The following is a 25,910-nucleotide window of genomic DNA, read 5'->3' on the forward strand; positions in this document are numbered from 1 at the left end:
CCAACGAAATATGGTCCCTTTGTGAACAGTGTAAAACAAAGGAGGCGGGCAAGTGTGGTTAGGCTCCAATACGCTTGGGTTTGAGATCTTGTTCAGCCCCCTAAAAAATGGGGTTCCAACGAAGTTTAAACGAGGTAGCTCAAGCCAAGGATCAAATGCAGTACTTACAAATAAGACACTCAGTTGTCAGTTCTCCTCCCTTCCCTTTGATTCCTCGATGTTTACACACTATTAAATTAACTGATAATTCAAGTATACGTACAAATAAAGAGTTACCTTAATGGATAAGTCTTCTTTACCCAGAGTAACAAGGGTTTTAACAGCTGGGTAGCCCTCTTTTCTATCTTCATATAGTTCCACTGTCGCTCTCATTGAGTTCTGAAATCACAGAACCTTTTTTTTTTAGCATGCCACCAACTCACGAACTACAACTTTAAAAAAAGAAACTGGCGAAAGGCTACCGATGCACAACGTTTCTTTGGTGGGGGGCAAAGATCAGTTGGATTTATATGGCACTCTTTTCCTCTCTAAAGAACTTAACTAAACGTGTGTTCAGAACAAGGAAAAATGTCTTGATGCTCTACTTTGTTATTATCTCGTTTTAGTCTCATCCACCATACTAAATGCTTATTTTCCTTTCCTTCCTGTTTTCGATTTCGCTTTAGGGTATTTAAATTATTCAACTCTTAACCAAGAGGGATGTTTTTATCGCGTGTAATGAGGCTGCAGAGGCTCACTGGCGTGTGCTTTAAATCCCACTATCAGTCTGCACTTACAGAGCACCCTTCCTCTAAAGAAGGCGGAAAGCCTGAGAGGATTCATGCTGCCCACAAAAATTAATCATTTGGCTGGAAAAAAAAAAAAAGTAGAAGAAATGTCAGGTGAAAAGAAATTCTGAAAAAGCCACAGCTGTTGCAGAGCAAGTTCACAACTGAATGCCCATCTCAACCTTAAGTGTCACATCAGTAACATAATTTTGGGAAGCAAATCAGCATAACTGATTTTTCAGGTGTTTGGTTTAGGGTTTTACACACTGGAAGAAATGAAATTTTAGCTCAAATGCCTTGTGCCTGTAATACTGCTACTTACATGCCGTTAGCTACTGGTTAATAAAAGCAACAGCTTAAGGTATAGACAGTCTTTTGTCTTTTGGTCCAGCCCTTCCACATCTTTGCCCCCTGCCTCTGTCAGATCTTCTGAATTTTCTAAACTGACTCAAATGTGTAAAAGTGTTAACGTATCTTTCAGGACCGGAACAACTGATAATGCACCGACATGGTTAATGTTCAGAAACATAAAGATGCATAAACATGTTTTTATTTTGATCTGACTACCACCAATAAAGCCTTTGCCAGATCTGGAAACTAAAAAGCATCTCTAAGCTCATCTCTGAAGAAAAAACAGTATGGATTTTACATAAAGCCACTGAAGCTTTTATTTTACAATTAAGCTTCAAAATCAATATGTACTAATATTCATGAAGACTATACTATACACAGCAAATTTTCACCTCAGAGTATACAAATTATAAAACCCACAGGGCATCAGAAATAGAATTTTTAAAATGGTTATGCAAAACCTTTTTCTTATGCTAATCTGATGAATCCATTATGCCCTGGATCAAAGTAATTTAAAATGAAGGCTTCTTTCCATGTTTTTAAATTCCACTTACCTTGAACAACTCAAATAGCATGTGAAACAGATGTGAGGGCACATAAACTACCTGAATAGGTTTGTCTGGAGCTTTGGCTGAAAACAGAGACAAAACCGTCCATGAGTAAGGATCAAAACTAGAAGAAAGTCAAGAATGTTCTTTGCATCCTTTCTTCCAAGTGCATAAAAAAAGAACTCTACAAAAGGCCAACGTAGGTTTCCAACTCTAAAGGCAGGGCTGAGCAAAAGCATGTGCTTTGAAGTCCAACAAACTTGGGGTGAAATCCAGTTCCTTCACTTACCAGCTATGTGGCCTTAGGCAAATTTCTCTCTTTGGAACTTAGTTGAGCAAAACTGGAATATCATCACCTACGTCCTAATGTTCAGAGCATTACGTAAGGTCATCCAAATATCACTTGGTGTTTCTCAAAATGGGGGACACCCTCCACCACCACCACTGACCCCAGTGGTCAGCCAGGGGAATGTGAAGCCACAGAGGTAGAGGGGTACGTCCTCTTGGAGACTTGGACTAAACAGTAATGTTAAGTTCTGTTAAATTATGACAAACGAGGCATACTACTCGCAGCTAGCAGACCAACTCCCAGAGACCTACAGTCCTTTCTCCTTGTGTCAGGGATCTTCTGAGGAAACTCCGAGAAACCCAGAATCCCAGAGTAGGATATAGAGTAGATAATAGAAAATTTAGGCTTTCCTCCTCCTCGTGACCTGAAATCATTAAGAGACCAAAATTACGTAAGCTTTCTCAAGTAGAACACCCATGCTATGATTTCAACCTAATAAAGTGAGTAATTAATAGTAATATAAAGGAGAGCAATCATCTGTTTGCTTCTTAGCAGTTTCCAAAGAGCTTGCACATACATTACCCAAATGAACTCTCATGACAATACTGTGTGGCTCATAGGGTGGGTGGCTGGGGACACAGGCTTTGCTGAGGTTATGCAACTGGCCTGCCATAATGGAGGAGGCCTGGAACTGGACACCTGAACTAAGAGTTTTTGATTCTAAATCTTGAACCTTTTGATGATCAGTTATTTTTTAAACTACTAAGTAATATATACAGCAATATCCCCTTGTCCATGGTTTCGCTTTCTGCAGTTTCTGTTACCCATGGTCAAACGAGGTTCGAAAATATTAAATGGAAACTTCTAGAAACAAACAATTCATAAGTTCTGAGTGGTGTGATGAAATCTCACGCCTTCCTGATCTGTCCTGCTCAGGACGTCTATCATCCCTTTGTCCAATAGATCCCGCCCATTAGACACTTAGTAGCCACCTTGGTTATCACATCAATGTCACAGTATTGTAGTGCTTATGTTTAAGTGACACTTATTTTATTTAATAGTGGCCCCAAAGTGCAAGAAGAGTGATGCTGGCAATCAAAACTACAGTGAGGTATCACACCAGTCAGAATGGCCATCATCAAAAAATCTACAACAATAGATGCTAGAGTGGGTGTGGAGAAAAGGGAACCCTCATGCACTATTGGTGGGAATGTAAACTGGTACAGCCACTATGGAGAACAGTATGGAGGTTCCTTAAAAAACTACAAATAGAGCTACCATATGATCCTGCAATTCCACTCCAGGACATATATCCTGAGAAAACCGTAATTCGAGAGATACATGCACCCCAATGTTCACTGCAGCACTATTTACAATAACCAAGACATGGAAGCAACCTAATGTCCATCGACAGAGGAATGGATAAAGAAGATGTGGCGTGTACACACACACACATACACACACACAATGGAATATTACTCAGCCATAAGAAAGAATGAAATAATGCCACTTGCAGCTACATGGATGGACCTAGAGATTATCAAACTAAGTGAAGTCAGACAGAACAAAGACAAATACCATATGATATCACTTATATGAGGAACCTAAAATACGATACAAATCAACATATCTACGAAACAAAAACAGACTCACAGATATAGAGAACAGACTTGTGGTTGCCAAGGGGGAGGAGGGGTAGGGAAGGGAAGGAATGGGAGTTTGAGACTAGCAGATGTAAACTATTATATATAGGATGGATAAACAACAAGGTCCTGCTGTATAGCACAGAGAACTATATTCAATATCTTGTGATAAACTATGATGAAAAAGAATGTCTATATATGTATAACTGAATCACTTTCTGTACAGCAGAAATTAACACATTATAAGTCAACCATATTCAATAAAAAATATTAAAACTAAAAAAGGTTTTGACTTTTATTATCAGTTCCTATGGATTCTCAGCACGTGAAATTCTGTTTTATCTAATATTACATATTGCTTCATATATATACATGTACAACAATCAATTTGCTGTACACTGGAAACTAACACATTATATGTCAACCATATTTCAACAGAAATTAAAAAAATAAAGTGGGTTCCCTGTAGAAAAAATAAAAAAGGTGAACACTGATTGTGTTGGTAACATAACCAGGTAAATATTGCTCACTGCAGATTGGCCACAGGAATAGACCAGGGTGACATTTCTTTCCCTACGAGCCCAATGTGTCATGAGTCATGTGTCACTTGAAGGAGAATATTACCAGCCTTAAGGTGAAATGGATTCACTTTATCCACCTCCAACTGCTCAAAATCATGTTACCTTGTAAGGTTGCCGAATATTTGGACCATGTCTTTCTGATACTCCTCTTCTTGGGTAACCGGACAAGAGACATATGCTTTCCTTGCCACATCACTGAGATCTTCCAGCCTCTTTTCTATTGCATGGGATCCATTCCATTCTTTAAGATTTTTCAAATTAGAATCAACTGCTTTCCAAACATGCTGCACAGCCACCATCCTCAAATTGTTTTTGATTGAGGTTCTAGAGTATTTTTTGCTATTTCTTATACCTACATTATACACACCATTAGGTCAGTCACGTAAACTACCTCGGAAAGCTATGCATGGGAAATACATTTCTCAGTCCTTATACCTCTGATTCACTTGATTGGAGGTTTCACCAGGTACAGAATTTGGATTTGAAATCAATTTCTTTCAGCATTTAGAAAGGCAGGGGGAGGGACTTCCCTGGTGGCGCAGTGGTTAAGAATCCGGCTACCAGTGCAGGGGACACGGGTTCGAGCCCTGGTCCGGGAGGATCCCACATGCCACAGAGCAACTGAGCCCGTGCTCTAGAGCCCGCGAGCCACAACTACTGAAGCCCACGTGCCTGGAGCCCGTGCTCCGCAACAGGAGAAGCCACTGCAGTGAAAAGCCCGTGCACCACCACGAAGACCCAACACAGCCAAAAAAAAAAGGCAGGGGGGAGGGAGAGGGGTCTTCTGACCATGACAGCGCAGCTGAGAAGTTTAATGCCAGTCAGGTTTCCATTCATGCTGCTGGTTTTTCGCCCGAGGTCTGATACATCTTGGTCGTAAAATTCTTGTTGAAGAATGAGGAACTGGATTGTTTGTTTGAGAGAGCTGGTGTTGACTTCCCCCTAAGTGGGAAGGCTGACGTGGAGCTCTGTGTACCTGGTCAAGACTTTTCCACTGGCTTTAGGATGAGCGGACAGCAAGCTGGCCTCTGACCAGAGGGTCCCCCAAATGCCTGAATGAAGAGGGCTTTACTTTGGGATGATGACACTCACACGAACAGACCTAGTTTTACCCAGGTTCTTGAAGAAACTACTTTGATTTTTGCCCAGGGGAAAATGCTCGTGGATGTTGGCAGGCAGAGCACAGCCAGAGTCAAGCTGCTTCCCATCACCCATCCTTACTCCACCTGAGACCAGCTTTCAATCAACCCCCATCTTTTACCTTCCCTATCCAGTCCCTGACACTTCCCAGCTCTGCTCCCAGAGTCCCTCCAGGATCATCTGATGCCATTTCTGCTGCAGCCTCCTCTTTCCTGGCTTCTTCTGCTCCGTCCCATTAATCAGCCAGTGTACTTCTATCTCGTTACCCTTTGGCAGGAGGTGGGATCAATGGCCCACTGACGAGTCCCCCTGGTTTCTTTGCTGTTTTTCTTTGTATTCCTTTACTGTCTTTTTAACGGAGCCCTAGGAGCACACTGAATGCTTAGACTATCTTGTACCGAAAGGCATGATTAGTTATATAAATAACCTTCGGAAGTCAACCTTTTCACTCCAGATCTCAGGGAACTTAAAATACCTTTGATAGCTTTGTTTTGTTTGTTTGTTTTCAGTTCAACCAGCATTCTCTAGGAGCCATCTGACAGCTAGCTCAATTACTTGTACTTTTCTTTGAGAACATTATCGTTTAGATGTCTTTCCGTCCTTTTATTATTTTTTATGTATTTTTAAAATAAATTTAAATTTAAAATAAATTATTTGGCTGCGTTGGGTCTTCGTTGCTGCGCACAGGCTTTTCTCTAGTTGTGGTGAGTGTTGTTGCAGTGCACAGGCTTCTTATTTGTGGTGGCTTCTCTTGTTGCGGAGCATGGGCGGTAGGCATGTGGGCTTCAGTAGTTGTGGCACGCGAGCTCAGTAGTTGTGGCACGCGAGCTCAGTAGTTGTGGCTCGTGGGCTCTAGAGCACAGGCTCAGTAGTTGTGGTGCACGGGCTTAGTTGCTCCGCAGCATGTGGGATCCTCCCGGACCAGGGCTTGAACCCGTGTCCCCTGCATTGGCAGGCAGATTCTTAACCACTGTGCCACCTGGGAAGTCCCTTTCTTTCCTTTTAAAACCATGTCAAATGTCTTTGTCCATGACTCTTCCCTAATCCTGGGTCGAGGAGCTTTTCCATAGTAGACCCTTAATAGATGTTGGCTGGCTTCCTAAAATAAGACATAAATGGAATATGAATTTTCCATCTAAGGGTACATTTTAAAAAGTCAATGGAAAAATGGCGCAGGTTTTTCATGCTCAAGACTCAAGAAATAATAAAGTCCCTATTTGCACAGTCATTGCTCCAAATGCCATTAGTTGAAACGACATTTAATAAATGCCAAAAACTCTACATAGGATATAAAGAGTTTTATCTTCAGACAGTTCTCCTATATGCATGAAAAAAAATACTGGTGGCTAAGCAGAAAAAATTCATTTAAGAGAAGCTTGATCCACGGTTGGTTGAACCCATGGATGTGGAAGCCTTAGAAATGAAGGGCTGACTACACTATGCCATTTTATATAAGGGACTTCAGCATCCATAGATTTAGGAATTCCCGGGGGTTCCTGGAACCAGTCACCTGCAGACACCAAGGGAGGGCTGCATACTGATAGGAATTTAACACATTTGGGCCTCCAGCATTCCGTTTCTAAAATGAGCACTGTACATATTTCACTGGGTTAACATAAGGGTTAAATGAGATAAGTGATAAACTAGTTTACACAGAGCCTGCCACATAGTAAGCAGCCAATACCTGTTGGCTATTACCACTACTAAAACATTAATTTCGACAGTGTTAACAGCGCTACCAGTAATGGCTTTCTTATTCTTGTGTAGAACCACCTGACTAAAAATATCCACAGAAGTATCCAATTTGAGAAAACTAGAGGTCAAAGACTCCAGGACAGACGCACACCTTTTCTACGAACCCTCTTACAACAAAATTTACATAGTGCGAACTGAAATCTTTACTTTTCCAACCAAACCTGAAGCTATAAATCAACCCTCTTGACAGGAAAGACTAATCTAGAAATGGTGAAAAAATGCAAGTGTGGCAACCATACGTCTTCTCTTTCCCAAGTCAACCCTGACTTCCAGTAACTACCCTTTATTAAATGTCCAGCACGTGCCTGGTGTTCTGCTTGAGGCCTTAGAAACATTACTCTTTTAACACCTCACAAGGAGAGCTGACAGATGAGGAATGTGGGTGTCACAGCAGCAAAGTGACTTGTCTCCTAAGTGTCAGAATCCAGATTTCCACCACCTGGCTGGCTACAAAGTTCACCTCTTTCCTCTAAGCCATGCTGCCTTACCATACGGATGCCGAGAATGTAAGGTAAAAAGGTTTATTTGCTTAATGCTTTGGCAACCGATTTCTCAAGAGAATGAGAACGTTGAGAACAAGCACGGTAGAATGGCTACCCATCTTTGGAGCAACCCACATGGGTTGCCGCGGGTAGCTAACCAGAAATATTTGAAACCTGATGTAAGGTAAATAAAATTCTGTTGTTTTTAATCTTCCTGTGAAATGTACTACCAAAAGAATAAAAAAGAAGTTTACTACAGCTAGCTCCCAATATTCAGAACGCTAGTGATGACCGTAAATAATGATGGTGTTCACACAGTACGTTCTGCATAATCCCTATTTACTACTTTCTCAGGGGTCTGCATTGGGAAAGGAAAAAATCGAAACTTCAGAAAAAGAGATCATAGGGCAAACTCACAGAACTTAAATTCTCAGGTACCAGCAAACTGTTCTTTGGGATTCATGGCAGCGTCGGTCCTCTGAAGTGCAGAGCACAGGAGAATGGAAGCATCCTGAAAGGGGATGCTATACTAGTTCACACGGGCTCTTAAAATGAATCCACAGAATCTGGATCTGACTCCTCGCCGGAAAACAGTCACACACACTCTCTCTCCGTGACAAAGCCCGTGTCTGCTTAAGGTGTTCAGGACCAACCTCTGACCTCCGTCTCTAACACGGAGCTTGTTAGAGCTCAACTGCAGTGCTTAACCACACTCACAAAGAGCTTTGGCATTCAAGAAATAATAGAAATCGTAAATACATCCCCCAAAGCAACAGGAAACTAGAAGCTACCTATAACCACCATTTCTCTTAGTGATGGGAAAAAGGGCTTCAAAAATCACGCATGAGACAGTGCCAAAAATGGTTGGAAAGCTTCTCCCCTGGTGGGGTGCACTGCCCGTTGTGACAGCCTCGCTGGGAAGGAACGTGCTGACCTGGCTGGCACCCAGGAATCAGCAAGACCAGGCTCGCTGCTCTGGCCTTCAGAGTGAGTGAGGTTACCATTCATGCAAACGAGCAATTAATTACTACCGGTGAGTTTAAGTTCCATGTTTGACAGATAGAAATCAGGACAGTGAGGTCAGGCTCCGCCTAGCCAGTAGGAAGAAATAGAATATTAAGATGCTTCTACTCAGGAATGCTCAAGCAAAATCCACTTGGTGCTAGAGGTATATTTCTTCAAAATAGGGGTGCAACTCTTCTCAGAGAACCCAACAGACTTTGAAAGTGGCATCGATTCCACACCTCCTAGTAGAACGTAGGGGCAGTTGTCCTATGACGGCAGCCTGAAGTCTTCACATTCTGAACTCAGTATAAGAGAAATCGATTTTTGGAATATTTTTGAGAGGGAATGTGGTTTATCTTTAATGCCATACCCTAAGACCCCATACCCTAAGACTCAGTCGTTCCACACTTCTAAGAATCTAGCCTACAGAAATACTTCCACGCGTTCATAGGTTTTCCCACGCTCCAAATACACACACACACACACACACACACACACACACATACCCCTTCATGCCTCATTATATGGAATATGGGAAAATCAGAAATCCACCCAATGAGAAACGATTAAATAAATTATGATAATCTACACTATGGATAATCTCTAAATGACACTAATACATGCAAAGATCTTTAAGGTGAAGTGAAATACACAAGTTAAAGAACATGTATGGTTTTAGCCTCATTTATGTAAAAAACAAAACTCTGTATGGGAGCAGAGTAGTGGGGACTTTCACTTTTTACTCTATATTTATGTTTGTATTTTTAGAGATAAGTATGTCTCTTTCATAACTTACAAATAAAAAAATAAAAGTAACATGTAAATATAGTTTCACACAACTAATATAAAAATTAGCTAAAACCCCCCTATCCAGAGAGCTGCTGTTTGTATTTTGGTGGTAAAAATCCTTCGACTTATTATCCAATGAACTTGCACTATTACAAGCTTTTATAGCCTGTGGTTAAAAATTCAACTTTTCTCAAACATTAAATATTCTTTAAAGCATTGTTTTGAATGGTTGCATACTATTCTATCTTATGGGTATACCAGAATTTATTTAAATAATTCCCTATTGTGGAAAACTTGGGTTGTTTTCTAATTTTTCTCTGTAAGAAAACTACTCTGATCATCATTCTTATACATGTATCTGTGCACACCTCTATTTTCTTTTTTTTAACATCTTTATTGGAGTATAACTGCTTTACAATGGTGTGTTAGTTTCTGCTTTACAACAAAGTGAATCAGCTATACTTATACATATATCCCCATATCTCCTCTCTCTTGCATCTCCCTCCCAACCCTCCCTATCCCACCCCTCTAGGTGGTCACAAAGCACCGAGCTGATCTCCCTGTGCTATGTGGCTGCTTCCCACTAGCTATCTATTTTACATTTGGTAGTATATATATGTCCATGCCACTCTCTCACTTTGTCCCAGCTTACCCTTCCCCCTCCCCGTGTCCTCAAGTCCATTCTCTACGTCTGCGTCTTTATTCCTTTTTTTTTAAAGTATTGGTTCTAGACAGATTTAAAAAATTTTTCATGACTTTCGCATATTTTTTATTTATTTGCTTTTATTTTTTGGCACTCCAAGGGGCATGCGGGATCTTAGTTCCCCGACCAGGGATCGAACCCGTGCCCCCTGCAATGGAAGCGCAGAGTCTTAACCACTGGACCACCAGGGAAGTCCCTATTTTCTCTTAATAAATTTTCTGAAGTTTATTTACTGGACCAAAGAATATAACCATTATTACTTTAACTTACTGAGCCAAAGAGAAAGAACATTGTTAGCCTGTTTTTTTAAAGAAAGGCTATACCAATTTAAACGTAGATCAGAAATGTGTCAATTTGGGGGACAGAGTATTTTTCTGGGCAGCAATTCAAAGCATTAAAATGTTTTAATCACCGCCACTTTGAAAGACAAAAATGGCATTCCTCTATGTTTTTCTTTGTACTTCTTTGATTAGTAAACACTTTTCTACATGTTTATTGACTGTTTGCACTGGTTATTTTGAGAACTGCTGATTTACATCTCTGTGCATCTTCCACCTTGATTACTTCTGTTCCAAGAGCTTGGAGCTCTAATGGATAACACATTCCTGTACAAAAACTCACTGACCAGAGATATAAAAAAGGTTTTAAAAACACAGAAAGAGGAAAAAGCAGCACAATTTTAGGATCTCACTGAAATATAGCTCAGGTATAATCAGTTTTTTAGTCAGCTTCTTTGTATTTAAGGCTGAAATTATTTTTCTTTTACCATTGAATTCTTCAACTTCCAGCTCTGGAGCTACCAGATAATACTGTTCACAAAGCATCTTGGCAGTTTCATATGCATCTGCAAAGAGAGAGAAAAGTTTAGCTGCTGCACTAACAGCATGGACTCAGACAGACAGACTCAATAGAATAAAGAAACAAGGACAATCTGTAACCTGACAGATTTAGAATTAATCAACTACTGCCTTAAAAAATAGCCCTTTTTGGCTACAATAGAATTACAATAACTGAACCAAAATTTCTCTTTCAGTTTTAATGACCACAACAATATCAAAATACTGCACTAATGATGACATAGCCAGCTTTATACCAAACATGGCTTTAACTTTTAAATATTCCTAAGAGGCATTTTTCATGAAAAATCTATAAACTCAAGACTATACTTCTGAACAGCATGCAACCTGACTAAACTGTAGCAAAAAGATATTTGCTGTAATTTCAAAAATAATAATGGCAACCATCTTAAGATTTGCCAATTATCTGTAAATTAAACGTCAACAAGTATTTGCTAAATGAACAGGTTTCCACGAGCCACACAATTTAAGTTATTGGAGACATTACTCTTGCTTTGAAATGTCCTCTAAATCAAATATACTTCAATAAAATTAAAACACTTTTTAAATGTCCTTTAAGTTAGTTAAAGGTAACAGGTTGGGGCTGTTATTTTATCAAAGTCTGAGGAGGAACAGTTTGCTTTTGAAAGGAAAAAAAAAAAAAAGGACAAAGGGTAAGAAGATCAGAGCCATTACAGAGATGAACAGAAGAGGGAATTCAGGAAGGTACATCCAAAAGATGGGGAACAAATTCAGAAAGCTACAGTGCATTATTTTACACTGCATGTGTGCTTTTCTCTTGAACTATAAACAATTTGAGGTCAGGGTTTCTGTCTTACACTTGTTTCATAACTCACAGAGAACTTATTTCATGCCTGTTAGCTAGTCAACAAATATTCCTTGGTTTGATAAATTTTAAACCTTTTGATGATCTACTTTTTTTAAAAAACAGCTTTATTGAGATACAATTCTCACACCATACAAATCATCCATTTAAAGTGCACATACAATTCAATGATTTTTAGTGTATTCGCAGAGTCGTGCGTGCATCACCACAATTAATTTTACATTTTTCATCACCCCCAAAAGGAACTCCATAACCATGAACAGTCATTACCCCCGCATCCAGCCCTAGGCAACCACGGATCTACTCTATCTCTATAGGTTTGCTATCCTGGACATTTCGTATAAATGGAACCATACAATATGTGGCCTTTTGTGACTGGTTTCTTTCACTTAGCATAATGTTTTCAAGGGTCATCCATGTTGTAGCATACATCAGTACTTCATTCCTTTTTATTACTGAATTAATACTGTATTATGCAAATATGTCACATTTTGTCTATTCATTTATCCATCAACAGACATTTGGATTGTTTCCACTTTTTGGATATTACAAATGAACGTTCACATGTTCATTCATATTGCTATGAACATTCATGTCCAAGTTTTTTTAGTGAAGATGTCTTTTCACTTCTCTTGGGTATAGACCTAGGAGAGAAAAATTGCTTGATCATATAGCAGCTGTATGTTTAAACGTTTGAAGAACAGCCAGACTGTCTTCCAAAGTGAGGAGATTTTTTAAGTTCCACCTTTACAATTTCTAAAGATCAGATATTCAAATTACTTTAAAATGCTTCATGATTGCATTTGCAATGTCCTCAAGTGTATATCAGCTCTTTGGAGACAGGCTTGTACTTCTTTTATATTCCCCATGTCAGTACCGTGCATAGAGTAGATAATTAAGATTCAAGCGTTAAGAGGAAAGAGGGAAGGAAGGAAGAAAGGGGGAAAAATAAGCCTGACAGAATTTAAATACGTTAAAAATTGACAATGTCAATCTAAAATAATACAAAAGATAAGATTAGGGTATGTTCAGACTATAAGGTTTGGTTCATTTCCCTCCTATTGCTACTAAGTTTAAATTTTACATAATATTTGACCTCAGAGGAAAAATTCTCATTTTATTAAACTTTTAGAATTAAACCACTATAGGGACTTCCCTGGTGGTGCAGTGGTTAAGAATCCGCCTGCCAATGCAGGGGACATGGGTTCAAACCCTGGTCCGGGAAGATCCCACATGTCGCGGAGCAACTAAGCCCATGCGCCACAACTACTGAGCCTGTGCTCTAGAGTCTGTGAGCCACAACTACTGAGCCCACGTGCCACAGCTACTGAAGCCCGCACGTCTAGAGCCCGTGCTCCACAAGAGAAGCCACTGCAATGAGAAGCCCGCGCATCGCAACGAACAGTAGCTCCCCCTTGCTGCAATTAGAGAAAGCCCACGTGCAGCAACAAAGACCCAACACAGCCAAAAATAAATAAATAAATTCATATTAAAAAAAAGAGAATTAAACGACTATAAAGAACCACAGATAGGGGCTTCCCTGGTGGCGCAGTGGTTGAGAGTCCGCCTGCCGATGCAGGGGACGTGGGTTCGTGCGCCGGTCCGGGAAGATCCCACATGCCGCGGAGCGGCTGGGCCCGTGAGCCATGGCCGCTGAGCCTGCGCTTCCGGAGCCTGTGCTCCGCGGCGGGAGAGACCACAACAGTGAGAGGCCCGCGTACCGCAAAAAAATAAATAAATAAAAAAAAATAGTAAAAAAAAAAAAGAACCACAGATAGAGACATCAGAATCTCTCTGACAAGATGAAATAATGAAGGACAGCCAAAGGAAACGTTAGCAAAAGGAGAAAAAAATTTAAAAAGAGTTGATTGGTGTGAAAATAGACATCAAAGTGGACTGTAGTTAAATCCTAACAAAGAAAATTACAATTTAGAATTATATTAAGTTCGCAAGTTTTTTTGTAGGGTATAGTAAAACTCATCAAACATCTGTACAGTTCTTTTGGAAAAATCAAGATTCACTCTCTGTGCTGTGGCTATACCACCAAACAATGCTACATCTCCACCTAGCGACATAACAGCACAAAGCTGACCAAGAACTCTCAACACTTAAACCAATAAATACTGAAATCTACAAATGATGCTTCCTTATCCATATAAAATGTCAATACGTCTCCACAAAACAACTCCTCCAAGGATAGGACACCTTTAAAGATGTTTAAACTGCTCTTCCATTCACCAAAAAACAGGAAACGAGCCCAACTCCACTAAATGTGCTAGTTCCTCATGGCATTATGAAGAGAAAGTATGACACAAATAAATGTAACATGTGGAAGATAGGAGAGTCCAGATAGATGCAGCCAACTTGAAACTCAAAGACTCAATATGGTTCCTGAAACCACATGAGTAAGAATTTTTCAAGCATTACCACAAATTACAGTGTATCAATGCTGTCATTGACAACTGCATTATGATCCTTGAAAAACTCAAGACATGACAATGAGACTCACATATACCAGCCAGCCAAAAGTCTTCTGGGGGCAGTACTGGTAAAAGCTATATTCATATGCATCTTATAAATTCCCGTGGCATATCATAATGCCTTGGGCACCATACACACCCAGTGAGCATCTGTTAAACGGAACAATCCTGCCCATGCAAAGATTCTCCAGGTTCAATCAATTATACTGATTCGAGATGTTCTTTTTGGTCAGACTGGGAACTAGTGGGCTAGAGTGGTTCCCAAACCCGTGTGTGTGTGTAGAATTCATTAGCAAGTTAAAAAAAGAAGTATAGGTTAAACGAACCCCTGGAGGTGCTGATGCAGTAGCTCTGTGTTGAGGCCTGGGAATCCACAGATTTCAAAAATTCTGAAGAGAAGGTAGATTTGGAGCCCACTGGCCTAGAAAGTCAAGGCTGGGTCATGCTAATTCTATCACTGTCACTCCCAGGCCATGAATGATCATGGAGTACTGAGGAGTATGACAGCACATATATACTCAAATAGGATACTTCTGTTTAAGTGAAGTACCATAAGAATGGAAAAGTTTTTAAAAAATCACCAACATAACAACCAAACTTCAACTACTGGCTTAAAAATTCACTTCCTTTATATCTAGAGTAAAATGCAAGTTCTACTAACAATAAGCTTTCTAATAAAACTTTTCTATTGTTTAAATAGAAAACAAAATCTTAAAATACGATAATTTATCAAATTACTTTTATCTGCAATATATTTGAGTCACTATTTACCACCCAATCTTTAAAATGAAATATCAGGAAATGATTATTACTGCCACTGAACATAAGTGCTTTTCATTGTTTTAAGAACCTGTTTTCAAGGGAAATAAGGTACCGATGATAAAGTAACAAACAAAAATGTAGGGGTAGGGACTTCCCTGGTGGTCCAGTGGCTAACACTCCATGCTCCCAAGGCAGGGGGCCCGGGTTCGATCCCTAGTCAGGGAACTAGACCCCACATGCCACAATTAAGACTTTGCATGCTGCAACTAAAGATTCCACATGCCTCAATGAAGATCCCACGTGCTGCAACTAAGACCTGGCATGGCCAAATAAATAAATAATTTTAAAAAAAGAAAAAAAAACTGTAGGTGTAGCACATTTCTACTTCCCCAGGATAGAATACCCAAACTATAAACACATAAGGCTAAAACTAAAAAAGACTGAGCCATAAAGAGTAAGGTGAAGGTTCACATGGCAACCAGCCCAACAGATCCACTGTAGCCACAAGTCAGTTTTAAGAAGCACACAGGAAAATTTAAGTGTATGGACACTATTTTATTAGATGTTTTTACTAGAAGCTATGCAAAATTCACCAGAGGACCCTGCTATCAAATACTGGACTGGCCAAAAAGTTCATTCGCGTTTTTCCATATGATCTCGAATGAACTTTTTGGCCAACCCAATATTAGCCTCTATCACAAATACATGCCATTGTTTGTTTACAGATATCTTATAAGAGACTGGACAAAGATGAAATTTGAGTGAGAAAACAAACATGAACAGGATATCCAAAACCATAAAGCTCGAGTTTAAGAAACAATGCCTGGGGCTTCCCTGGTGGCGCAGTGGTTGAGAGTCCGCCTGCCGATGCAGGGGATGCAGGTTCGGGCCCCGGTCCGGGAAGATCCCACGTGCTGCAGAACGGCTAGGCCCGTGAGCCATGGCCGCTGAGCCTGTGCGTCCGGAGCCTGTGGTCCGCAACGGGAGAGGCCACAGCAGTGAGAGGCCCGCGTATCGCAAAAAAAAAAAAAAAAAAAAAGAAACAATGCCTGAACAAGATAAACGTAAACGACCACAAAGCATTAGAGTCACAGGTATGCTGCTTTTTTTTTTTTACTCCTTCATTTTATTTATTTTTTAAAATTAATTTTTATGGGAGTATGGTTACTTTACAATGTATGCTGCTTTTAAGAAACACTTTTAAGGGCTTCCCTGGTGGCGCAGTAGTTAAGAATCCACCTGCCAATGCAGGGGACACGGGTTCAAGCCCTAAGGCCATGCGCCACAACTACTGAGTCTGCACTCTAGAGCCCGCGAGCCACAACTACTGAGCCCGCGTGCCACAACTACTGAGCCCGCGTGCTGCAACTACTGAAGTCCGCATGCTTAGAGCCCGTGCTCCGCAACAAGAGAAGCCACTGCAGTGAGAAGCCCACGCACCACAACAAAGAGTAGCCCCCGGCTCGCCGCAACGAAGACCCAACGCAACCAAAAAAAAAAAGAACCGCTTTTAAGTCACAAAGCAATTCTAATAAGGTATGTCTATCATCACTTACCCAAAACCCATCTCGAGTGGGAAGCACCAGGGGTTTTTTTGAAGTGCTAGACCCTCTCCCACTGCCCAAAGTGCAGCCAACTGGAGAAGTGGGGGGCAGAGCATCTAACGTACGGGCGACCAATCCACAGGCTGACTAGAATCCTAAAACCTGCGGTTGTGGGCAAAAAGACGGGCTGAGCCGATGAAATTCATCTTGTGCGAATTCAGGATGGAGACACTCAGGCAGGGCAGAAGGCAAAAGGAAACACTTAGAGTTATGATGATCTAGGCCTGGAGTGCCTGTCACTGCCCCAAACAAGCTGCCCTAAAAAGGCTGCCAGTCTACAGACAAGAGTGGGGCTGAGGGGCTGTGACTTGACAAACCCACTTACACAGAAAAAAACCCTTGCTTTCTGTTTCCCAGTTCCAATTTCTATAGCTCCGACTACAAAGTGGTTCCTGCCCTAGGATTACCATGGGACCAACTAGGTTCTTTTAATACATCTGTCTCTTGAGTTGGTGGGAGTGGGTCTCTGTTACTTGCAACCTGAAGAGCCCGGAGTGAGAGCACAAGACCTTATTTCTGAACCAGAATAATGACACGCTCTGCAGAAACTGTGTGCTATTACGCTAAGCCCAGCAACAAGAGCATTTAGGAACAACACAGGCAAGCTAACGTCGCTGTGAGAGCTGACTTTTGTGCCAAGTATTTGTTTGTACCTTTAAAACGATCTTATCACAGGATTTTCCATTTTGTTTCCTGGTTTCTTACACAGAAAGGAGGGAAAAGGGTCACAATGGAAGGCACCTCCCAGAGGATAATAGGAGCTGCTCTACAACACTAATTGTAGCATTCACTGCCACGAGGCTATAATTTGCAGATGTGTGAAGGCGGATATTAGCGCGCTAAATAAGCAGCGAGGGGGCCTGCTTCAGCGTCCTGCACATTCAATTACGATGATGCAAGACGCACCCCACTTCTACGCATTTATACAACTGCCTAGTCAAAAGTAAAAAGTGTCCCTACCCTTCTACATAAAAGTTTCCTAGAGTCTGTCTCAAGAGATCTAAGTACGGAATCATTGTTAGTTCATTAAGGCTTCCTAAGGCTATAAAACACGCACGTGCACGTGCATAGGCATGTACGGGCACACGCACATGCACGCACGCACACACACAGCGGTCATTTGGACTGGACATCTGACTATGCTTAAACCATGCAGGACCTTCACAGCTGAGAAAATCAATAGCAGAGCTATCATTAAAACTCAGAACCCCTATACCTTGTAAATCAAGTTTGCTAAAACAAAAGGGAAAAAAAATATTAGAGACAGAGGGAGAACAGTATGGAGGTTCCTTAAAAAATTAAAAATAGACCTACCATATGACCCAGCAATCCCACTACTGGGCATATACCCTGAGAAAACCATAATCCAAAAACATACATGTACCCAATGTTCACTGCAGCACTGTTTACAATAGCCAGGACAGGGAAGCAACCTAAATGCCCATCGAAAGATGAATGGATAAAGAAGATGTGGTACCTATATACAACAGAATATTAGTCAGCCATAAAAAGGAACGAAATTGGGTCATTTGTAGAGAGGTGGACGGACCTAGAGTCTGTCATACAGAGTGAAGTAAGTCAGAAAGAGAAAAATAAATATTGTACAATGTATTAACGCATATATGTGGAATTTAGAAAAATGGTACAGATGAACCTGTATGCAGGGCAGGAACAGAGATGCAAATGAAGAGAACAGACGTGTGGACATGGCGGCGGGGGGTGGTGGTGGAAGGGGGGGATGAACTGGGAGATTAGGATCGGCATATATACATTAGCATGTGTAAAACCGATAGCTAGAGGGAACCTGCTGTATAGCACAGGGAGCTCAGCTTCGTGCTCTATGGTGACCTAGATGGTGGGATGGGAGGTTGGGGGAAGGGAGTTCCAAGAGGGAGGGGATATATGTATACATATAGCTGATTCACTTCGTTGTACAGCAGAAACTAACACAACATTGTAAAGAAGATTAGCTGAAAAATCTCAGAAGGTACGAGGAGAAGGTAAAAATCAGTGAAAAAATACCAACTACTTTCAAAAGAGTAAGGGAATGGTAAGACGTCACTGAGAGTTGAAGGAAGCTGACACACATCTCTTCCTCTCCTTGACAGCATTCGGGGGTATTGAGAAGAAGAGCTGGGGAGGTGTGGGCCCTTTGGGACTCTGACTATTGTCCCTGGGGCATTTGGGGGCGGAGACTCCAGTGCCTTTTTGCTAGAAGACACGGAAGAACTTCCAGGCCTTCTGATAGTTCGTGCTGTCTGCCTTGTTTATTTTTTCTCAGTCTTATTTTGAGCCAGAAAGAGCTTCTGCTTCGGTATGCAGACACTTAGAGAATTAAAAGTGGGGTCCACAGGGCATGAAACAGAAAGCTATTAAAATATGCTTTCTCCACGGGGAGGAAAGAGACCTTCAGGCTTCCTGCTAGGGTGCCTAGCCAATTTTGCCATGGTAGGAAAGGTAACTGATTTAAGACTAATATCTCATTGAGGAATAAAGATTATATACACCTAGCTGGGAAAACTATTTGAATATAGAGGTTATCAGTATAGCAGATCAGACACTGAATTCATCCAGGAAGGCGGTGTGTGATGGGCATTAGTGCTGGAGATGGGGAAATACACAAGTACTGCGGATTTCATATGAAGAGACGCATTATTCACAGTTGCTATCTGTAAAGTTGGTATGAATTCAATATAAAACAATGTTCTTGCTGGGTTATGAAGACAGGTGATTTTTAGTCTCTTCTCTCTTTTCCCACATTTTCTCAGTTTTCTTCAATGAGCACTTTTTATTATTTTGGTAATATGGTATTAGTCCTCTTGACTGACCAAGACGGAAACAGAAGTTGGATGACTGACAAAAAAGTTGGATAGTGGGAAACCATAAAATGACTACAATTGTAAACATTAACTTAAAATACACATTTGAATACACAATTTATTCCTCTACCAATCTTTTCATATAAGGCCAATGTCTCTCCTTTGAAGAGGCGTCAGCTTGGGGTTCCAGACGATACTTCTTAGATAAACAATATGACACACATCTATGAATTCCAATTCCTATTTCTTTAAAGTGCAAGAAACTTAAAGATACTTGTCAAGCAATCCGAGTGCAGATTCCTTCTGGGATTTTTACTCAGTGCCGCCCTGTCACCTAAAAGTTATCTTGTTCACAGTCATTTCATGACATTTTTAAGAATCTCTTCTTTATCAAGTCTTTCCAAAGCATTCGACTTGATTTTTATGGAAATAAGTCTCTTTTTTGTACTCACGTTTCTTCAGTTTACATAACGTATAAATAAATTATGTACATTTATACATATTCATGTGGTATAACTTACACCAACGGTGTGAGGACAAGTAAGTGACCCTTAGTAAGCGTATGTCTCACCAAGTGGAAGAAGCGTCAGGGCATTCTAGAAAGTATGCACAAGCCAAGCGTCCTCAGTGTGCTGTGGGTATGATTTAGGATTTATGAAGGGAATGAAGGCGGCAGAAGAGCTGATGATGTGGAAGTTGCTTTGCAGGTTCATGCAGTTTCAGAATCTGAAACCAGCCTCCACTGTTGTCTTAAGGAAAGAGGCTATGAAGAAATGAAAAACACGGTTTGAAAGAAGCAGTGGGGAACAGGGAGCAGCGCAGTCCTTGCCCCTCGCCCCATGAGTGTGAGGGTGGAAGTGTGCTGGGGGAGGTGACATGCCCCGTGGCAGAGGGGCATGGGGGGGTGATCATCATGGGATACAGCTTTGCCAGGAGCCCAGGCTTTAAGTTGTGCCAGATGAGTGGTAGGAATGGTTACGTGAGAGGATGGAGTAAAATGTGTTCATGGTAACTGGTGGACTCATTGGGTATAAAGTCAAAAGGGGCAGGAGAAAGAGTGAAGATAAAGCTGTGAGTGAGCGCGGGAAGACGGAGAGGCTGGGAGGCGACCTGGCCCAGGGTCAAAACCTCGACTAAAAAGGCCAAAGAAAGCAGGAGGCACAAACTTCTAGTTTCTTTCTTTCAAATACTGATCCAACTGTTTTGCACACAATCTTCCGCTAGTGTTTGGTATGAAACTTCTGTCCGTGAGAGGAGTGATGCAAGCGTGGATGAGAGTAATTCCAGCCCTTGAGGAATTTACACCCCCATTAGAGAGACCAACAGAAGTACAGAACGATGCCAAGACCAGGCAGGATGTAATAAGTCCAGTAAGAGCCACACAGACAGTAAATGCTCAAAACAATGGCTTCTGCTCTCCTCCAGCGTCCAGCCTCATCCTCTGATTCACTTGAGCGCTGCTTCATCCCTCTGCCCTAACAACTGCCAAGAACAGTCCGTTACTTCTCTACTTACACTGACTCATGGTTAAAATCTCTCTGAAAAATTAGTGAGAGACTTTTTGTGAAGAAACAATGAGATGATAAAAAGGAGTATGATTTTTTTTTTTTTTTGAGGTACACGGGCCTCTCACTGTTGTGGCCTCTCCCGCTGTGGAGCACAGGCTCCGGACGCGCAGGCTCAGCGGCCATGGCTCACAGGCCCAGCCGCTCTGCGGCATGTGGGATCTTCCTGGACTGGGGAACGAACCCGTGTCCCCTGCATCGGCAGGCAGACTCTCAACCACTGCGCCACCGGGGAAGCCCAATTTTTTAACATCTTTATTGGAGTATAATTGCTTTACAGTGGTGTGTTAGTTTCTGCTGTATAACGAAGTGAATCCGCTATATGTATACATATATCCCCATATCTCCTCTCTCTTGCGTCTCCCTCTCACCCTCCCTACCCACCCCTCTAGGTCGTCACAAAGCACCGAGCTGATCTCCCTGTGCTATGCGGCTGCTTCCCACTAGCTATCTATTTTATATTTGGTAGTGTATGTATGTCCATGCCACTCTCTCACTTCGTCCCAGCTTACCCTTCCCCCTCCCCGTGTCCTCAAGTCCATTCTCTCTCTACGTCTGCGACTTTATTTCTGTCCTGCCCCTAGGTTCTTCAGAACCATTTTTTTTAAAGGGAGTACATTTTTACAACTTTATTATGAAGAATTGCAAACGTTGACGGAAGTGCAGAGCACAGTGCAGAGAATCCTAGTGCACTCATCAGCAGCCTCAACACTTCTCAACACAGCCTGATCTTTTTCACTGTGCTACCTCTTGATAATTTTGAAGCAAATCCCACAAGGCGTTTGATATCATGTGTGATATTTCAAAATACCTCTCTTGAAGCTAGGACACCTTAAAAAAAAATAAGCACAATACCAATATGACACCTAAAAAAAATCAACAATATTTCTTGAAATATTTCATCAAATATTCAAGTGTCTTATAAATGTCCTAAATGTTTTAAAATATTTTATAATTTATGCCAGAAACAAAAGCAAAGGCACCAACTTATTATATAATCAATGGTATAAATGAGAAGGCAAACGACTCACATGAGGCCCAAGGATGCTCATGAACTTGTCTACCTACAGCCCTTCCTGGGTGCTAGTGCTGCTTCAGGAGCGCTACATTTATTATCTCACTTAACCCTAGGACACAGCTGAATTGCCAAGAGCACCATTTTATTGATGACGAAACTGACGCCCAAAGAGGTTATGTAACATGTCCAAGGTCACCTAGCTAACCTAGATGTCTATCAGCTGATGAATAGATAAAACAAAATGCAGTCTATCCATACAGTGGAATATTACTTGGCCATAAAAAGAAACAAAGTACCGGTTTATGCTACAACATGGATGACACTTGAAAACACTGTGCTAAGTGAAAGAAACCATTCACAAAAGACCACATACTGTATGATTTCGTTTATATGAAAGGTCCAGAAGAGGAGTATCTATAGAGACAGCAAGTACTGGGTTGGCCAAAAGGTTTGTTTAGTTTTTTCCGTAAGATGGCTCTAGTAGTAGCACTTAATGGTCTTTAACTTCATTTGAAACAATTTTGTTAGACTGTATGTGACAGCTGTCATATCAGCGTGCACTTAAAAAAAGACATCAAAATTGGGGAAATTTTGCGTAGCCGTTTAAATATTGAAGATGGAAGAAAAAAAGCAACATTTTCGGCCTATTATGTTCTATTATTTCTAGAAAGGTAAAAATGCAACTGAAACGCAAAACAAGATTTGTGCAGTGTATGAAGAAGGTGCTGTAACTGATCGAACATGTCAAAAATGGTTTGCGAAGTTTCGTGCTGGAGATTTCTCGCTGGAAGATGCTCCACGGTTGGGTAGACCAGTTGAAGTTGACAGCGATCAAATCAAGACGTTAATTGAGAACAATCAACGTTATACCACGTGGAAGATAGCTGACATGCTCAAAATATCCAACATGAGCACTGAAAATCATTTGCACCAGCTTGGTTACATGAATTGCTTTGATGTTTGGGTTCCACATAAGTTAAGTGAAAAAAAACTTCTTGACAGTATTTTGGCATGCGATTCTCTACTTAAACGTAATGAAAATGTTCCGTTTTTAAAACAAATTGTGACAGGCGATGAAAAGTGGACACTGTACGATAATGTGGAACAGAAGAGATTGTGGGGCAAGCGAAATGAACCACCACCAACCCCACCAAAGGCCGGTCTTCATCCAAAGAAGGTGATGTTGTGTATATGGTGGGATTGGAAGGGAGTCCTCTATTATCAGCTCTTTCTGGAAAACCAAACGATTAATTCCAACAAGTACTGCTCCCAGTTAGACCAACTGAAAGCAGCACTAGACAAAAAGCGTCCAGAATTAGTCAACAGAAAACGCACAATCTTCCATCAGGATAACGCAAGACCGCACGTTTCTTTGACGACCAGGCAAAAACTGTTCCAGCTTGGCTGCGAAGTTCTGATTCATCCGCCGTATTCACCAGACATTGCGACTTCGGATTTCCACTTATTTCAGTCTTTACAAAATTCTCTTGATGGAAAAAATTTCAATTCCCTGGAAGACTCAAAGGCCCCTGAAAGAGTTCTTTGCTCAAAGATAAAAAGTTTTGGTAAGATGGAATTATGAAGTTGCCTGAAAAATGGCAGCAGGTAGTGGAACAAAAGGGTGAATATGTGGTTCAATAAAGTTCTTGGTGAAAATGAAAAATGTGTCTTTTATTTTTACTTAAAAACGGAAGGCACTTTTTGGCCAACCCAATAGATTATTGGTTGCCTAGGGCTGGGGAGAGGGGTAGTAGGGAGTGACTGCTAATGGCTATGGGGTTTCTTTTGGGGTGATGAAAAAGTCCTAAAATTGGATTATGGTGATGGTCGCACAACTCCGTAAATAAACTAGAAACCCCTGAATTGTACACTTTAAATGGGTGAATTATATGGCATGTGAATTGTACCACAATAAAGCTTTTTTAAAAGTAAAGTACCGAAAAGCTGAACATTTCTCAAGCCAAGGAATGTTTATTGACCATCTACACAGGCATATACTAAGTTCTATGCGAGTCACAAAACAAGTATAAGACAAATACCCTGACTTCAAATTCCTTGCAGTTCAAGAGAAAAGGCACATATGCAATATATTACAATGCACTTTTGCTTTATGAATGTGTACCTTTTTTTTTTCCTAAGGGCAGTCAACTATCTGAACCAGGTTTTCTGAATCATAAAAGCCACTGGCTAGGGCCAGATGAACATACAAGTGGTGATAAGACCAAACCTGCTTCCCTTCCCTGCTGGGGGCCTACAGAGGGTTATCTTGTGAGAGAGAAACCTACATACAGGGTTCTTAGGGTGCTGAAGCTGAGCCTATTCACTTGTAACTGAAGTAATGTGAGTACATGTTTTCTAACTAAACAGAGGCCAGGGCAGCCTGACAAGCCTAGCCTGAGCTAAGGCCACCAGGGGGATGCCTAGGGTAATCAAACAGCACAGGTTTTCCTTAGCTTTAGCAGCTGAAGATCTGGTCTGTTCCCCCACTGGGGAGGCTGCCCACATGGGGCACCGTCCCTTGGCCCTCCAAGCTCCAAGAGCAAAGGTCACTCTGCTTGAGGCAGGCCTGAGAGCTCTGCCAAGGAGACAAGGCCCTCGTCTGCCTCCTAGTCATTTAGCTACACAATCCAGAAGAAGTAAGAGCAACAGAGATCCCAATGCAGATCGGAGAGAGCTATGGTCCTGAAACTAGTAAGGTGTGTGTTTAGATAAGGAGAGGAGGGCCACAGCAGGAGACACAATCTAGGAAAGGGGACAGTCTGGGGATCCGAGGCTGCAGAGAATAACCCTAACACCGAAGAAAACTGAAGAGGTCCAGGAACCTGGCGGATCACTTACAACCAGGAAGGCTTTCTGGAGCTAGCATTTAACTTAAATGAAAAATGAGGAGACTGCTGTTCAAATTCCAAGTGCCCAGGCACTAGGAACACATGGCTCTAGGGTTCTGTTCTACCCTGAGGCTGCTGGAACAGAGTCCAGCTCCACATCCAGTGAACCCGTGAAGCACACATGCCATGTAGATTCTAAAACCTGGAGTGCATGTCAGAAAGATATATACATTTTACAAACACGTGAATTCAGCTGAATTTTATAACAGGGGTTTGCATTCTCTGAAATTTTCAGACAGTGGTGGCAATTGAAACTTAGACTCTTAAGCTAATAAATATTTACTGTTTAGCTAGAACTATAAGAAAAGCCTTAGTCAATGAAGTAGAAACTCCGATTTTGAACATTACTAATTATGCATCGCTTCCTGAGCCACCTAGAAAGAACAAGGCATATTTGGATCAAATGGCTTGGGCCCAGAGTGGCCTGATGAACCAGCAAACAGTTCAGCGCCATAACCCTACAGCCAAGCTGCCTCAACGAAACCACAATCCTACTGGAACCACAACCGCTAACGTTACATTGGCCTCCTTACCTTTCACAACATCAGCCACGTTGCAAGTGGGATCAATACTTCCTATGTGTTTGGGATGCGCAGGATTGGTGTCACCGCCAAACAGTAGTGCTAAACAAACACAAGGGAAAAGGGAGAGGATTAAAAACACAGCAGGCTAGGATGGTCAGGCAGAGAAATATGGGGCTTGTAAGTTTTGAAAAGATTTTCTTATTGTGAAAACCGTTTTAGCATCCACAGTGACTCAGAGCAACAGAATCCACTCAACTGCTGGGTGATCAGCTATCAGACAACTGAGGAGGAAGGATGTGCTGTGAAATCTGCCAGGTGCAGTTAGCAGGTCCTAAAGCAGTGACATGGGCCGGGTACCCAACCCGCTCTCCCCAACACAACGTGACTTGGATGAAAAAAACTTCCTTTCATCCTCAGCCAAGTTTACCCACCTTCTCAGCACTACCCTAGACATTTATTCCAACATTCACTAAATATTTAGAAAATGCAGTCTGCACCATTAGACCAGGCTTGC

The 25,910-nt window shown here is 41.4% G+C and overlaps 1 protein-coding gene across 2 annotated transcripts in view; it reads right to left on the bottom strand.

The window, feature by feature from the left end:
* PDK3 (pyruvate dehydrogenase kinase 3) overlaps nucleotides 1-25,910 on the bottom strand; it is a 128,132-nt gene that overhangs the window by 19,151 nt on the left and 83,071 nt on the right. For both annotated transcript variants that reach the window (XM_060292127.2, XM_030851299.2), the window contains exons 5-8: nucleotides 25,406-25,495; nucleotides 10,820-10,897; nucleotides 1,673-1,749; nucleotides 277-378 (exon numbers count right to left, since the gene is read on the bottom strand). In XM_060292127.2, the coding sequence (XP_060148110.1) occupies nucleotides 277-378; nucleotides 1,673-1,749; nucleotides 10,820-10,897; nucleotides 25,406-25,495 (347 nt within the window). The remainder of the gene's footprint in view (nucleotides 1-276; nucleotides 379-1,672; nucleotides 1,750-10,819; nucleotides 10,898-25,405; nucleotides 25,496-25,910) is intronic.

This window comes from Globicephala melas, chromosome X, assembly GCF_963455315.2.
Source record: "Globicephala melas chromosome X, mGloMel1.2, whole genome shotgun sequence".
NCBI lineage: Eukaryota > Metazoa > Chordata > Mammalia > Artiodactyla > Delphinidae > Globicephala > Globicephala melas.